Source organism: Protomyctophum bolini (genome assembly GCF_963924005.1).
Source record: "Protomyctophum bolini genome assembly, chromosome: 2".
Classification (NCBI taxonomy): Eukaryota; Metazoa; Chordata; class Actinopteri; order Myctophiformes; family Myctophidae; genus Protomyctophum; species Protomyctophum bolini.
Window position 1 is genome coordinate 26,249,484 of NC_137863.1, and position 14,549 is coordinate 26,264,032.

Sequence of the window (14,549 nt, forward strand, 5' to 3'; positions counted from 1 at the left end):
TACTCCAGTTTTAGGTTACCACCAAAAACTACAATATTATGTCACACCGCAGTGTTCACCGCTCACACACTCTCTGTTTTTACTAACCACCGTTTCAGACCATGGTTTTACTGAGGGATAGTGAGTATTCCGGTAGAAGGATGTTAATGTTGAGGTTGGAACTGCCAGGCAGGAGACTTAGAGGAAGACCAAGATGTATATATGTAGTGAACGAGCACATGAAGTTAAAAAGTCACACCTGTGTGAAGTGAGGGGCGCTCTTATCATTTTACAACATCAATTACAAGATAATGTTTGTTTAAGCAACGGGTGCTAATTGTTTTAGTCCTCAAAACAAACAATTCAATTTCTCTTTATTGTCTATGGCATTTTCTTAAACTAGCATCGTTGAAAGACAAACATTAAAGCTGTATAGGAGGGGCTAGTGCCCCTCAAAAATCACACCCGTGTGAAGTGAGGCGCGCTAATATATTAAAGTCTAACTCATGTGGTTTAGGTGATGTAATGGTGATGTAAAACAAACGGTGCAAACACAAACATTAAATGCCATTAACAATAAAGAGATAATATGACGTAAATGGCACATTATGATGTAAATTTTCCCTTCATTACTTGCGCAAGCAGAGCGCGCAAGTACTAGTTTAGCCTGGGACTCGTATGCACCGTCCCAGCCGTCCCGCCACTTTTCATGCGTATGCACCGTCCCAGCAAATTGTGCCTGATACGGCAGTAGTGCCAGATTACATGGTGTGTATAACTAGCTCTCAATGATGACGTAAAAAATATGTGGATTAAAGGACCCAATGCTAGAGTGTAATTGGTTTTCGATGGGGACGTAATGACGATATGTTTTAGTATTGGGAGGATTAAAGGTAATGCTCCTATGTATACATGTATGTAATCTGGCACCACTGCCGTATCAGGCACAGTTTGCTGGGACGGTGCATACGCATCAAAAGTGGCGGGACGGCTGGGACGGTGCGTACGGCGCAAAGTAAACACAGTATACCGCTAATCAACTTACAAATTACATATACATAGTATATGTATAACTAGCTCTCAATGATGACGTAAACATAAAATATACCGCTAATCAATTTACAAATTACATATACATACATAGTATACCTAGCTCTCAATGATGACTAATAAAGATGTGGATTAAAGGACCCAATGCCAGAGTGTAATTGGTTTTCGATGGTGACGTAATGACGATATGTTTTAGTGTTAGGATTAAAGGTAATGCTTTTATGTATACATGTATGTAATCTGGCACTACTGCCATATCAGGCACAAGTAGTCATTACGTTACATGCATAAAGTAGGTAGGTAGCAAATAGTTAAACCTAATAATTCAACATTTCAAACGTTCCTTCACAGAGAAACTGAGATTTGACAGTTTGTAGCGGTCGAAAGTGCTTGCGCGCTCTGCTTGCGTGCAACAAGCAAGTATGCACTCGACAGAGTGCAGTTCTAGTTGTCAATGCGTTTACAATTAAGAGGGGCTAGCGCCCCTCAAAAATAGGAGAACAAACAAGAGATGGGCGCACACCAGTGTCGGTGAGGTGACGCTGGCCTTGGAATATAAATATACAAGATCAAGAAAAAGGCTGTACACTCATAGCCACGATGCAAACATTTATTTAGAAAAGGAAAACACTGCAAACCTAGTTTGTAATATCCTATGCTATGCAGGTGTTCTTCAAAGCTGGTCTGCTGGGTACGCTGGAGGAGATGCGAGATGAAAAGCTTGCCATTCTGATCACAATGATTCAGGGTCTGTCCAGAGGCTTCCAAATGAGGGTGGAGTTTGTGGAAATGATGAAGAGGAGGTATACTTTGATAACTTCATTTAATGTAATATTTTAGTACACTTTCTTAAGGTACAATTTGTTTAACCCATTTAGGCCTGACTTTAGGCCTGACCCATTTAGGACTGACTGGTTTAAAAAATGTCTTCTAAATGCTGACATTTTGACTGAAATACCTCTTTCTATATCAGTGGTACTCAATATTTCATGTCAAGGACCCCCAAAATATATATGTAATTGGCCGCCGACCCCCATCTGAAAATATGTTGTTCCAGAGACCCCCCCAGAAGCAAAGATATGAGTTAAAAACGCTCTGAAAGAATATATATTCAAAGATTTGGGTCACATTTTCACGATTTTTCTAAAAATTAAAAATGTTTCAATAGCTAAAGTATAACATAATGATTAAAACACCAAAAGGGGTTCCCGTTCAGAACGGGTTAATTACCTGAACCTTTTTCCCCCAACAGAGATGCCATCTTCACCATCCAGTTCAATGTGCGCGCATTCTGCAACGTGAAACACTGGCCATGGATGAAGCTGTACTACAAGATCAAGCCTCTTCTGCAGAGTGCCGAGACGGAGAAGGAGCTGATGAACATGAAGGAGAACTATGAGAAGATGAAGATTGACCTGGCTACTGCACTGGCCAAGAAGAAGGACCTGGAGGAGAAGCTGGTGTCACTGGTGCAGGAGAAGAATAACCTTGCGATGGCGGCATCCTCGGTAAGTACATTTCCCTCACGACGCACAATGTCCCTCATGTCCCTCACGCGAGGACCTCCCGCACCTCATCCTGCCGACTACACCAGATTGTAGTGTAACTAAGATAGATTGGCAGACATATGTTTTGCGAACAGGTCTTGTTTGGGGTCACTACACTGACATGTTTCCTTATTTTTTATTTTTTTTGACCAAAAGGGAGAAGATGCTCTGTCCGATGCTGAGGAGAGATGTGAGGGTCTTATTAAAAGTAAGATCCAGCTCGAGGCAAAACTCAAAGAGACGACAGAGAGACTGGAAGACGAGGAAGAGATCAATGCTGAGCTGACCGCCAAGAAGCGGAAGCTGGAGGATGAATGCTCCGAGCTGAAGAAGGACATTGATGACCTGGAGCTGACCTTGGCCAAAGTGGAGAAGGAGAAACACGCCACTGAAAACAAGGTTCATGATCATACACTCTATGATACACTGTATTGATCATAGAGTGTATGGTTATATTATACGCTGTATGATCATACACTCTATGATTATACACTATACTCTATGGTTCATTGTTATACACTCTATTAGTTGTCTTATCAGTTTATAATATCTGTTCTGGTTCTTCAGGTGAAGAACCTGACCGAGGAGATGGCGTCTCAGGAAGAAGGTCTTGCTAAGCTGACCAAGGAGAAGAAGGCGCTCCAGGAGGCCCACCAGCAGACCCTGGATGACCTGCAGGCAGAGGAAGACAAAGTCAACACTCTGACTAAGGCCAAGACCAAGCTGGAGCAGCAAGTTGATGACGTGAGTTCATTAAGTCAATCAAGAACACATTATATTTATTGTTTGTTACTGAATTATTCATTGTTCTCCTTATTATTGTTGTGCAGTTGGAGGGTTCTCTGGAGCAAGAGAAGAAGCTTCGCATGGACTTGGAGAGAGCCAAGAGAAAGCTGGAGGGTGATCTGAAACTGGCCCAGGAATCCATAATGGACCTGGAGAACGATAAGCAGCAATCTGACGAGAAGATAAAGAAGTAATGCGAGCAACGATAATAACAACAACAACAACAATAATAATAATAATTCATATTCATAATTAGTTCGTAATATCAATTTGAAATGTCATGGAGAAAAAAACACAAAAATATTATGTACTGTATTCCACAGGAAGGAGTTTGAAGTGAGCCAGCTTCAGAGTAAGATTGAGGATGAGCAATCTTTGGGGGCTCAGCTGCAGAAGAAGATCAAAGAACTCCAGGTATTTAACATTTATTTTTAAATTCAAATTCAATTCAATTCAATTATTAAAGTGTCAAATCACAACAAGTTGTCTCAAGACACTTTACAACCAACAAAGATCCACCCAGAGCAAGCAATATTGCGACAATGGTAACGAAAAACTCCCCTTTAGGAAGAAACGTCAGGCAGAACCCGACTCTAGGGTGGGCGGCCATCTGCCTCGACCGTGTCGGGGCAGAGGGGGGGAGGTAGAGGGGGTCCAGGTCGTGCTCTGTGAGGCCGGGTCCATGGTCACACTTCTGATGGGCTCCATGAAGAGGCCTGGTCCACGGTCACACTCGGCAGTCAATTGGGGGTTAATATTAGAGGTCCACTATAGGGGAGTAATGACAACGTAAGGCGTCATATACTCCAGAGAACTGGAGTATAATATAATATCAAATATCATTAACAGGCTCGTATTGAAGAGCTGGAGGAGGAGATCGAGGCAGAGCGTGCTGCTCGTGCTAAGGTGGAGAAGCAGAGAGCTGATCTCTCCAGAGAACTGGAGGAGATCAGCGAGAGGCTGGAGGAGGCCGGGGGAGCCACCGCCGCTCAGATCGAGGTAAACAAGAAGCGTGAGGCTGAGTTCCAGAAGCTGCGTCGTGACCTGGAAGAGTCCACCCTGCAGCATGAGGCCACCTCTTCTGCTCTCCGTAAGAAACAGGCGGACAGCGTTGCAGAGCTGGGCGAGCAGATCGACAACCTCCAGCGTGTCAAACAGAAACTGGAGAAGGAGAAGAGCGAATTCAAGATGGAGATTGATGACCTGTCCAGCAACATGGAGGCTGTCGCTAAGGCAAAGGTAGAATGGAATATCTGTCGATAATTGTTGAGGTGAACTAAAAAGAAGGAAAAAGGGGGAAATACTCTAAATGCATTGATTGATGCCCCGTGATTGATCCCACTTCTGACACCAGTAACATTTGTTTCTAAACAAAGTATTCAATTGACAATTGAAATAAATGTGTAGAATATTGAACTAAACTAAACTGTAAAAAGTGACATAATTAACATAGGTCACAGGGTCATTAAAAAATGTACAAATTAATAATGACAGATCTGAATCATCAACAGTCACTTGTGGGGTCCCACAGGGATCCGTCCTGGGGCCAAAGCTTTTCATTTTATATATTAATGACATATGCAAAGTCTCCGAGAGGCTGGATTGTGTCTTGTTTGCCGATGACACAAACCTGTTTTGCTCTGGCACAGATCTGAAGCATCTTCTGGTCCTGGATACAGTGGAAAGGGAATTAAAAACAATAAAAAGATGGTTTGATGCAAATAAACTATCATTAAATCTAAATAAAACTAAGTTTATTATATTTGGAAATCGTCAAACTGAACAAAATATACAAATTATGATAGATACAATAAAAATAGAGAGAGTTTATGAAAATAAATTTCTCGGCTTGGTTATCGACCATAAGCTAAGCTGGAATTCCCATATAAACCAACTAAAAACAAAAATATCAAGGGCCATCGCAATACTGCATAAAACAAAAAACATTCTTTCCATGGATTCACTATATATTCTGTATCAATCTTTAATATTACCACACATTACATACTGTATTGAAGTCTGGGGAAATACTTATAAAACATTAAGCAACCAAATATATATACCGGTACTTAAAAAAAAAAGCAATAAGAATTGTCCACAATGCTGAGTACTATGAGCCAACCAATACATTATTTATAAAATCAAACAGTCTTAAATTCAGAGAACTAGTAGACTTTAAAATCGCTCAACTCATGTACAAAATCAATAATCACATGCTTCCGAACTGCATCCAGGGGATGTTTCATATAAGACAAACAGGATACAATCTCAGAGGTACATGCATTTATTCACAAATAAAAACCAGAACTAATGGCAAACGAAGATCTTTAACATTCACAGAAGTAACATTATGGAACAGCCTCAATAAAGAAGTAAAATTAAGCAGCTCATTACATTTATTTAAAAAAACTCTTAAAAACAATATGATAGACAAGTATAAAGTGGATTGATATCATAAAAGTATAACCAAAAGTATAACCAGAATACTCCTTCCTCCTTTGTTTATTATTATTACTATTATCATCATCATTACCATTATTATTATTACTTGCGCAAGCAGAGCGCGCAAGTAATCATTTCGCTTGGTCTCTTCAAAGTGAAGCCAAGTTTTTTTCAACCGTAAGTCTGTGCCTGGTTTGCTGGGACCAGTTACAACATTACGTCATCGCTGAGAACTGGGACCAGAGTACATGGTGTCTATAAGTATGTAACTGGTCCCAGTTCTCAGCGATGACGTAATGTTGTAACTGGTCCCAGCAAACCAGGCACAGACTTACGGTTGAAAAAAACTTGGCTTCACTTTTTGGAACCAAGTAACCACAGTATACTGCTAATCAAATTACAACTACATACTCTGTATGTAGTTGTAATGTGATTTGTAATTTGTAAATCTGTGCCTGGTCTGCTGGGACCAGACTACACAGATGACCATATCTCTTACGTCATCACTGAGAGCTAGTCATACATATACACACCATGTACTCTGGTCCCAGTTCTCAACGATGACGTAATGTTGTAACTGGTCCCAGCAAACCAGGCACAGACTTACGGTTGAAAAAAACTTGGCTTCACTTTTTGGAACCAAGTAACCACAGTATACTGCTAATCAAATTACAACTACATACTCTGTATGTAGTTGTAATGTGATTTGTAATTTGTAAATCTGTGCCTGGTCTGCTGGGACCAGACTACACAGATGACCATATCTCTTACGTCATCACTGAGAGCTAGTCATACATATACACACCGTGTACTCTGGTCCCAGCTCTCAACGATGACGTAATGTGGTATCTGGTGGGACCAGATTACACAGATGACCATTTCTCTTACGTCATCACTGAGATACAAATCCAACTACAGATTTCGGAAGTATTTTAGATCATGTATATTTCAACAAATTTGAAAGTATTATTACAGAAATTGAAGTTAGAGACACATATTACTCTGATCATGATTTAGTATTAATATCACTATAGTACAAAATGAAATACATTTAAAACAATTGACAATTTACAATAAGTAATAAAATAATTATACTGTATAATATATTTTAATTCAGTTTATATACCTTTTTTTTCATCACATATCAATGATTCATTTTTCTGTAAAAAAGTAGTTAGGTAGCAAATAGTTACACGTAATGATTATACATTTCAAACGTTCCTTCACAGAGATACTGAGATAGTTTCCAGCGGTCGAAAGTACTTGCGCGCTCTGCTTGCGCACTAGTAGGCCATTTATGGCCTACTAGTGTGCAACAAGCAAGTATGTTCTAGCAAGTATGTTCTAGTTCTAGTTATTATTATTATTTCTGTTGTCCTTCTCTGTTTTGTTTGTCTGTAAGTTTTTGTTTTTGTTTTTTGTTTTCTTTTTGTCTTGTCTTGTCTTGTCTTGTCTTTTTTGTTTTGTTAGGTTTTGTTTTTCTCCATGTTTTGTTTTGTTTTTGTTTTGTTGTATCAATTTTTCCTTTCTAAAGCTTTTCTGAATATTAAAAGGGCTGGCACTATAAGCTGAGGCTTCTGCCAAACACTCCCTTTTGGTCAAAAAAGAAAACCCTGAATACATTGTATAAGGTGTGTGTACTTTAAATGACCAATAAACTTGAACTTACTGAATTAATTGCATATGTCTGTTGTTATTTAACAGGGAAATCTCGAGAAGTTGTGCCGCACCCTTGAGGACCAACTCAGTGAAATCAAGTCAAAGAGTGATGAGAACGTTCGCCAGATAAATGATATTGGAGCTCAGAGAGCTAGATTGTTGACAGAAAATGGTAAATGTTCTTGTTTGCCAATTGTACCAAATCCCATATTGAGAGAATATATATCCAACAAAGATGAAAAGAAAAAAGTTTTTATATAATATTTCCATTTCTAACTAGGCGAGTTTACTCGACAACTGGAGGAGAAGGAAGCTCTCATCTCACAGCTCACCAGAGGCAAGCAGGCCTTCACCCAGCAGATTGAGGAGTTGAAGAGACACGTTGAAGAGGAGGTCAAGGTGAGGAGCATTTATTATTTTTTTCACAAATAGGCAGGGCTTGAATTACAGTTTTGTGTTATTCAGTTGATATTATTTTGGCAATTTTCTTTTGACAGGCAAAGAATGCCCTTGCCCACGGTGTGCAGTCAGCTCGCCATGACTGTGACCTTCTGAGGGAGCAGTTTGAGGAAGAGCAAGAGGCGAAGTCTGAGCTGCAGCGTGGAATGTCCAAGGCCAACGCTGAGGTGGCTCAGTGGAGGAGCAAGTATGAGACTGATGCTGTCCAACGCACTGAGGAGCTGGAGGAGGCTAAGTAAGTCATCAGTGTTTTTACACCGTGAGGTTCTGCTCACTATACAGAATATTGCTCACAATGATTCGATTCCATTCAACACTGACCAACAGGAAGAAGCTTGCCCAGCGTCTTCAGGAAGCTGAGGAGCAAATCGAGGCTGTGAATTCCAAGTGCGCCTCTCTGGAGAAGACCAAGCAGAGACTCCAGGGTGAAGTGGAAGACCTCATGATTGATGTGGAGAGGGCCAATGGTTTGGCTGCCAACCTTGACAAGAAACAGAGGAACTTCGATAAGGTGCTTTGACATACATTATTTTAAAACAAAATCATTCTTGCCTCCTTAAAGTGCAGGTAAATGACACATTTCATTACTGCTGCTGTGCAGGTCTTGGCAGAATGGAAGCAGAAATATGAAGAGGGACAGGCAGAGTTGGAAGGAGCACAGAAAGAGGCTCGATCTCTCAGCACTGAGTTGTTTAAGATGAAGAACTCCTACGAGGAGTCTCTGGACCAACTGGAGACCATGAAGAGAGAGAACAAGAACCTGCAGCGTAAGTCTTCTCAAAGTCCAGCAGTGACTCTGAATACTTCTGATCATATTTGGAATTTATCAATGTCACTTCACTTTAACCCCTTAGACCCTCAAACAAGTTAAACTGTACTCTGTGTTCTTTTTCAGCCTACAGTAGTACACCAAGTATAAATATTCTCAGTCTGTCCTAATGGAAACAAATATTATGACATACTGTATCTTTGGGGGAAAGATTACATATACTTACTATTAATATGAAAAAAGGTCATATTTATTGTCAATGTTTTTGCCAACTTGTTTTGAGCAAAGGCTGGTGATAGTTAACTTGTTCAAATGGGTCTGCATTTTGTATCTCAAAGTTGGGTTAATGTGTGTTTAATATTAAAAGTAAATATAAATATTCCTTTAAAAGTTTTAAAGTCAATATTCTACACATTTCTTTCAATTATCAATTGAATACTTTAGTTTCTGTTTAGAAACACTACAATTGGTGTCAGAAGTGGGATCAATCAATGTATTTATAGTTAGATTAATATTGTGGTCTTTGTGGATTAGGATACACACAGTTTATTGATGATGATTTTCAATCAATGCAGAGGAGATTTCAGACCTGACTGAACAGATTGGTGAGACTGGGAAGAGCATCCATGAGCTGGAGAAGAACAAGAAGCTGGTGGAGACAGAAAAGGCAGAGATCCAGACAGCCCTGGAGGAGGCTGAGGTGAGACGTTTAGGTTATAGATGAAGAAAGTGATTGTTTAGATTTATTTCAATATGTTTTATTCAAACGGTGTAGCAGTACATGATGTTACATTAAACGGTCCTACCACTGCCTACTTAGGGTACTCTGGAGCATGAGGAGTCCAAGATTCTTCGTGTCCAGCTGGAGCTCAACCAGATCAAGGGTGAGGTGGACAGGAAGCTGGCAGAGAAGGATGAAGAGATGGAGCAGATCAAGAGGAACAGCCAGAGGGTGATGGACTCCATGCAGAGCACTCTGGACTCTGAGGTCAGGAGCAGAAACGATGCCCTGAGAATCAAGAAGAAGATGGAGGGAGACCTGAACGAGATGGAGGTTCAGCTGAGCCACTCCAATCGCCAGGCTGCTGAGGCTCAGAAGCAGCTGAGGAACATCCAGGGACAGCTCAAGGTGCAAAACATATGTAGCTAGTTAATAATAATAATAATAATAAGGTTAATAATAAGGTTAATAATACTACTGCTACTACTAATAATACTAATATAACAAAACATATGTAGCTAGTTAGACGTATGTGACTGGATTTGAATAAGAACATTCATTGAGCATTTTTGCATTTGTATTTTTATCAGCTCGCTAGAGAGCTGATAAAAATACATTACTTTTCAAAAAATGGAAAAAACTATCTTTGTTCCAAATGGATCCAATGTAGATAAGCTCAAAATATTGGTTAAATTGTCATAAAACCCACAGAAAGACATAACAATTTCCAACCTGTTGTCTTTACAATGTGAATTATTTTAGGATGCCCAGCTGCACCTTGATGATGCTGTCAGAGGTCAAGAAGACCTGAAGGAACAAGCTGCCATGGTGGAGCGTAGGAACGGCCTCATGATGGCTGAGATTGAGGAGCTCAGAGTGGCTCTGGAACAGACAGAGAGAGGCCGCAAAGTGGCTGAACAAGAACTGGTGGATGCCAGTGAACGTGCTGGACTGTTGTACTCCCAGGTAAGTCAATGAAGAACTCTCAACGTCAAATATTTAATACTACCAAGTCATTCATACTTACATTGTTCAACTGAATGTTTATTTTAGAACACAAGCCTTTTAAACAGCAAGAAGAAGCTAGAAACTGACCTGGTCCAGGTACAAGGTGAAGTGGACGATAGTGTTCAAGAAGCAAGGAACGCTGAAGAGAAAGCAAAGAAGGCCATCACTGATGTAAGTTAGGATGTCCTACCCTCATCTATTAGTATACTATTAACATACTATTAGATATCCTTATAACCATCACTGATGTAAATTAGTTAGTGTCATGCTTCGTATTAACATATTAACAACACAATGCAACAATGACTTTCCAGGCTGCTATGATGGCAGAGGAGCTGAAGAAGGAGCAGGACACCAGTGCTCACCTGGAGAGGATGAAGAAGAACCTGGAGGTCACAGTGAAGGACCTGCAGCACCGTCTTGACGAGGCTGAGAACCTGGCCATGAAGGGAGGCAAGAAGCAGCTCCAGAAACTGGAGTCTAGGGTAAGATGTAGTTTAATACCAACACAGATTATAGTCATAGAACCTGGCCATGAAGGGAGGCAAGAAGCAGCTCCAGAATCTGGAGTTACAGGCTAAGATTTAGATACTTCAACACAGGTTATAGTCATAGACAATTACATAAGAAGTGGCATTCTGGTTAGAGTGTCCGCCCTGAAACTGGGAGGTCGGGGTTCGATCCCCGGCCAGGTCATACCAAAGACTGTAAAAATGTGACCCAATGCTTCCCTGCTTGGCATTCAGCATCAGGGGTTGGATTGGGGGGTAATGTCCCTGCTTGGCATTCAGCATCAGGGGTTGGATTGGGGGGTCAGTCCCTGCTTGGCATTCAGCATCAGGGGTTGGATACAAATGATTCCAGAGGCTGCAGCTCACCACTCCAAGAGATTGGTCAAATGCAGAGAACAAATCTCGCATACAGCAATGTATGTGACAAATAGTAGGACTTTAACTTTTCTTTAACTTTAATTAACTTCATAGTGCCTAATTCCATTCTGAAGGTGCGTGAACTGGAGGCAGAGAATGAAGCTGAACAGAGACGTGGAGCGGATGCTATTAAAGGAGTCCGCAAATATGAGAGGAGAGTGAAGGAGCTGTCATACCAGGTAATGTAATACCATGTCCACTATAATGACCATCATGCCACTGACTAAATGAATTAGATTAGATTGCATGAACACACAACTAATGACGTTATACATTCACTGTCACTTCAGACTGAAGAGGATAAGAAGAATCTTATCAGGCTTCAGGATCTGGTAGACAAGCTGCAGATGAAGGTCAAGGGCTACAAGAGACAAGCTGAGGAGGCGGTAAGCTGTGTTTTCTTAATTAGTGGAGAACAGGGTAAGATGTAGAAAGGTTAACCATCGCTATCACACTGTAGGAGGAAGCAGGAGGTTAACCATCTCTATCATATTGCAGGAGGAGGTTAACCATCTCTATCATACTGTAGGAGGAAGCAGGAGGTTAACCATCTCTATCATACTGTAGGAGGAAGCAGGAGGTTAACCATCTCTATCATATTGCAGAAGGAGGTTAACCATCTCTAACATATTGCAGGAGGAGGTTAACCATCTCTAACATATTGCAGGAGGAGGTGTTTGGTCCGACGTACTAACAGTCCGATAGGCATTAGTCCGACACCCTACCCAAAACCCAATCCTAAACCTAACCTCACAGGGAAGCCACGGGTTGGTTTTAACCTGCCATGCGTGTCGGGAGCCACGGGTTAATTTTAACCTGCCATGGGTTACTTTTAACATGCCACGCATGTCGGGAGGCACGGTTTAGTTTTAATCTGCCACGGGTTAGTGCCACACATGTTGGGATCCACGGGTGAGTTTTAACCCGCCATTCATGTCGGGTGTTGTCGGGCTAATTCCTGTTCCAACTTTATCATATTGCAGGAGGAAGCATCCAACTCTTACCTGACAAAGTTCAGGAAGGTTCAGCATGAGCTGGAAGAGGCTGAGGAGCGTGCTGACATCGCTGAATCCCAGGTCAACAAGATGAGAGCTAAAAGTCGTGACTCCAAGGTAAACACCTAATGCAACGTGAAGAAATGGCAGGCATAATATGTTGGTTATTATCATTTACTGCAGATTTAACTAAAGATTTGTGTATTCATCTAATTAAACCTATCCATCTTTTCACAGGGGAAAGAAGCTGCTGAATAGTTCCTTCAATCCAAGAGGAATTCACCTAGTCTGATTGTCAGACTCTGAAGCTTCCTGAAACTTCAGTCAGTGGAGTGGGCTGGAACCAGGCTAGAATTCACCCTAAAATGTCATAAAATATGACGCATCAGGGCAATAGTCAATAAAGCATTAGACAATGTCATAAAATATGACGCATTAAGCATTGAATAAAGAATTGCAACTATGCATATTCTGTGAATTGTTTTCATTATCATTATATTTTCACCCATATGTCTGTCTGTCTGTCTGTCTGTCTGTCTGTCTGTCTGTCTGTCTGTCTGTCTGTCTGTCTGTTGTGTGCCATTCAGTAGGCGTTCCTGCATAACTTCCTGGTATGATGATGATGTCACACGCATACGTCCTAAACGCATACAAGAAATGTATAAAATAAAATACAACACATAGGAACACCAGATTGATAGTTAACCAACCAGTTATACGTTTCTTGTAACATGTTATGTATTGTAGCTAAATGCGTATGAATAATTGTATTTGTATTGGTTGTATAGACCTGGAATTGAAGGTAGCTATTCTGGCTATATTTGTTAATTTATTTAATTCACAACATGTTAATATAAATACATTTAAGATACCTATTAATGGAAATAAAATCCGGTGAGAAGATACCAATTAATAGATACAAAATAAATCATATCTATTTGGTAATGATAATTTAGAAAGGACTGTAAATCTATACCTTCAATAACCCAGCCAGAGACCAAATACCTTAAAAATGAGTGAGTAGCCCTTTAAATTTTAAATGACAGCCACTGTACCAAAAAATAGAAAGATACCTTAAAAAATGATTTGGAGGCAGATGAAATAAAGTTCTGAGGAAAGTTTAAGGTTTTAACCATTATTTAGTAGGTATAAAGTCAATTTACATAGAGAATGTGCTACATGGTTCAGATGATAGTATTTACATTGTTCCAAAATGGATCCGAACTGAACTGAACCTCCTCTTCACAGTATTGTTCCAGGCTAAATACTGCAGATCACGTCAGATTTGTTGATATTAAGTTCATTTGTTGGAGATGATTCATTAGTCCAACACATTGATGATGAGGATGGCGTATTGCGACGTAGAGTCCATCTTCCTTATTGGTTCATTGATTGATTGATGGCCAGAAACCGGGAAAGCACAGAGGCTGGCGTTGCTATGGCAACCTGTAGATAACATTCCCTGCACTGTGCTTACTATATAGGCCAAGGTCAGACTAGACTGATAACACTGTGCTAAGTTACTATATAGGCCAAGGTCAAACTAGACTGATAACACTGTGCTAAGTTACTATATAGGCCAAGGTCAAACTAGACTGATAACACTGTGCTAAGTTACTATATAGGCCAAGGTCAAACTAGACTGATAACACGGCATGCACGGCTGCATGTTGCATTAAAAACAGCGCCTACCATAACTTGGTGACTGAGAAGAGACAGTATGGCGACTGAACAAGATATTAAATGGGACAGATGAAAACATATTTTGGCCATAAACATGGATGATATGACATTAATGATGATAAGAGGAACAACTCTGTGTAAACAGGCAGTAGGGCTGGTCCCCACCCAGGTTAAGCTCTTAGTCATGGTGGTCCTTGGGTCAAAATCATGCAGTTGAAAACCCCTGCTTTATGAAGTAAACACACATGAGACTGTACAGAGAAAAGGAGAGAACAGATTGTAGGATTCATAACCTGCTGAGAGCTGTGGATTCACTGTATATACACCATTAATCACACACACGCACAAGCGTGCGTGCAGACACACATGACACATGCAAGGAAGCACGTACGCAGGCAGGCACAAACAGGTCTGCATGTGTTAGAACACTGCATCACTTCACTTATAATCTTAACTGTAAACAAGCTTGAACACACGTGCAAACTCGCGCGCGCACACACACACACACACACACACACACAC

General features: G+C 40.6%; 1 protein-coding gene across 1 annotated transcript in view; it reads left to right on the forward strand.

Moving 5' to 3' along the window:
* The window catches only part of LOC308334554 (myosin heavy chain, fast skeletal muscle-like), a 37,275-nt gene extending 24,466 nt beyond the window's left edge, over positions 1–12,809 (forward strand). The window contains exons 22-42 of the mRNA XM_080791352.1: positions 1,696–1,832; positions 2,282–2,537; positions 2,733–2,975; positions 3,144–3,320; positions 3,407–3,552; positions 3,686–3,776; positions 4,212–4,601; positions 7,509–7,635; positions 7,744–7,862; positions 7,961–8,157; positions 8,250–8,433; positions 8,524–8,689; positions 9,267–9,391; positions 9,512–9,820; positions 10,175–10,378; positions 10,466–10,591; positions 10,735–10,905; positions 11,424–11,528; positions 11,640–11,735; positions 12,333–12,461; positions 12,582–12,809. Coding sequence (XP_080647478.1) covers positions 1,696–1,832; positions 2,282–2,537; positions 2,733–2,975; positions 3,144–3,320; positions 3,407–3,552; positions 3,686–3,776; positions 4,212–4,601; positions 7,509–7,635; positions 7,744–7,862; positions 7,961–8,157; positions 8,250–8,433; positions 8,524–8,689; positions 9,267–9,391; positions 9,512–9,820; positions 10,175–10,378; positions 10,466–10,591; positions 10,735–10,905; positions 11,424–11,528; positions 11,640–11,735; positions 12,333–12,461; positions 12,582–12,602 — 3,519 coding nt within the window. The 3' untranslated portion in view covers positions 12,603–12,809. The remainder of the gene's footprint in view (positions 1–1,695; positions 1,833–2,281; positions 2,538–2,732; positions 2,976–3,143; positions 3,321–3,406; positions 3,553–3,685; positions 3,777–4,211; positions 4,602–7,508; positions 7,636–7,743; positions 7,863–7,960; positions 8,158–8,249; positions 8,434–8,523; positions 8,690–9,266; positions 9,392–9,511; positions 9,821–10,174; positions 10,379–10,465; positions 10,592–10,734; positions 10,906–11,423; positions 11,529–11,639; positions 11,736–12,332; positions 12,462–12,581) is intronic.
* The last annotated feature ends 1,740 nt before the right edge of the window (positions 12,810–14,549 follow it).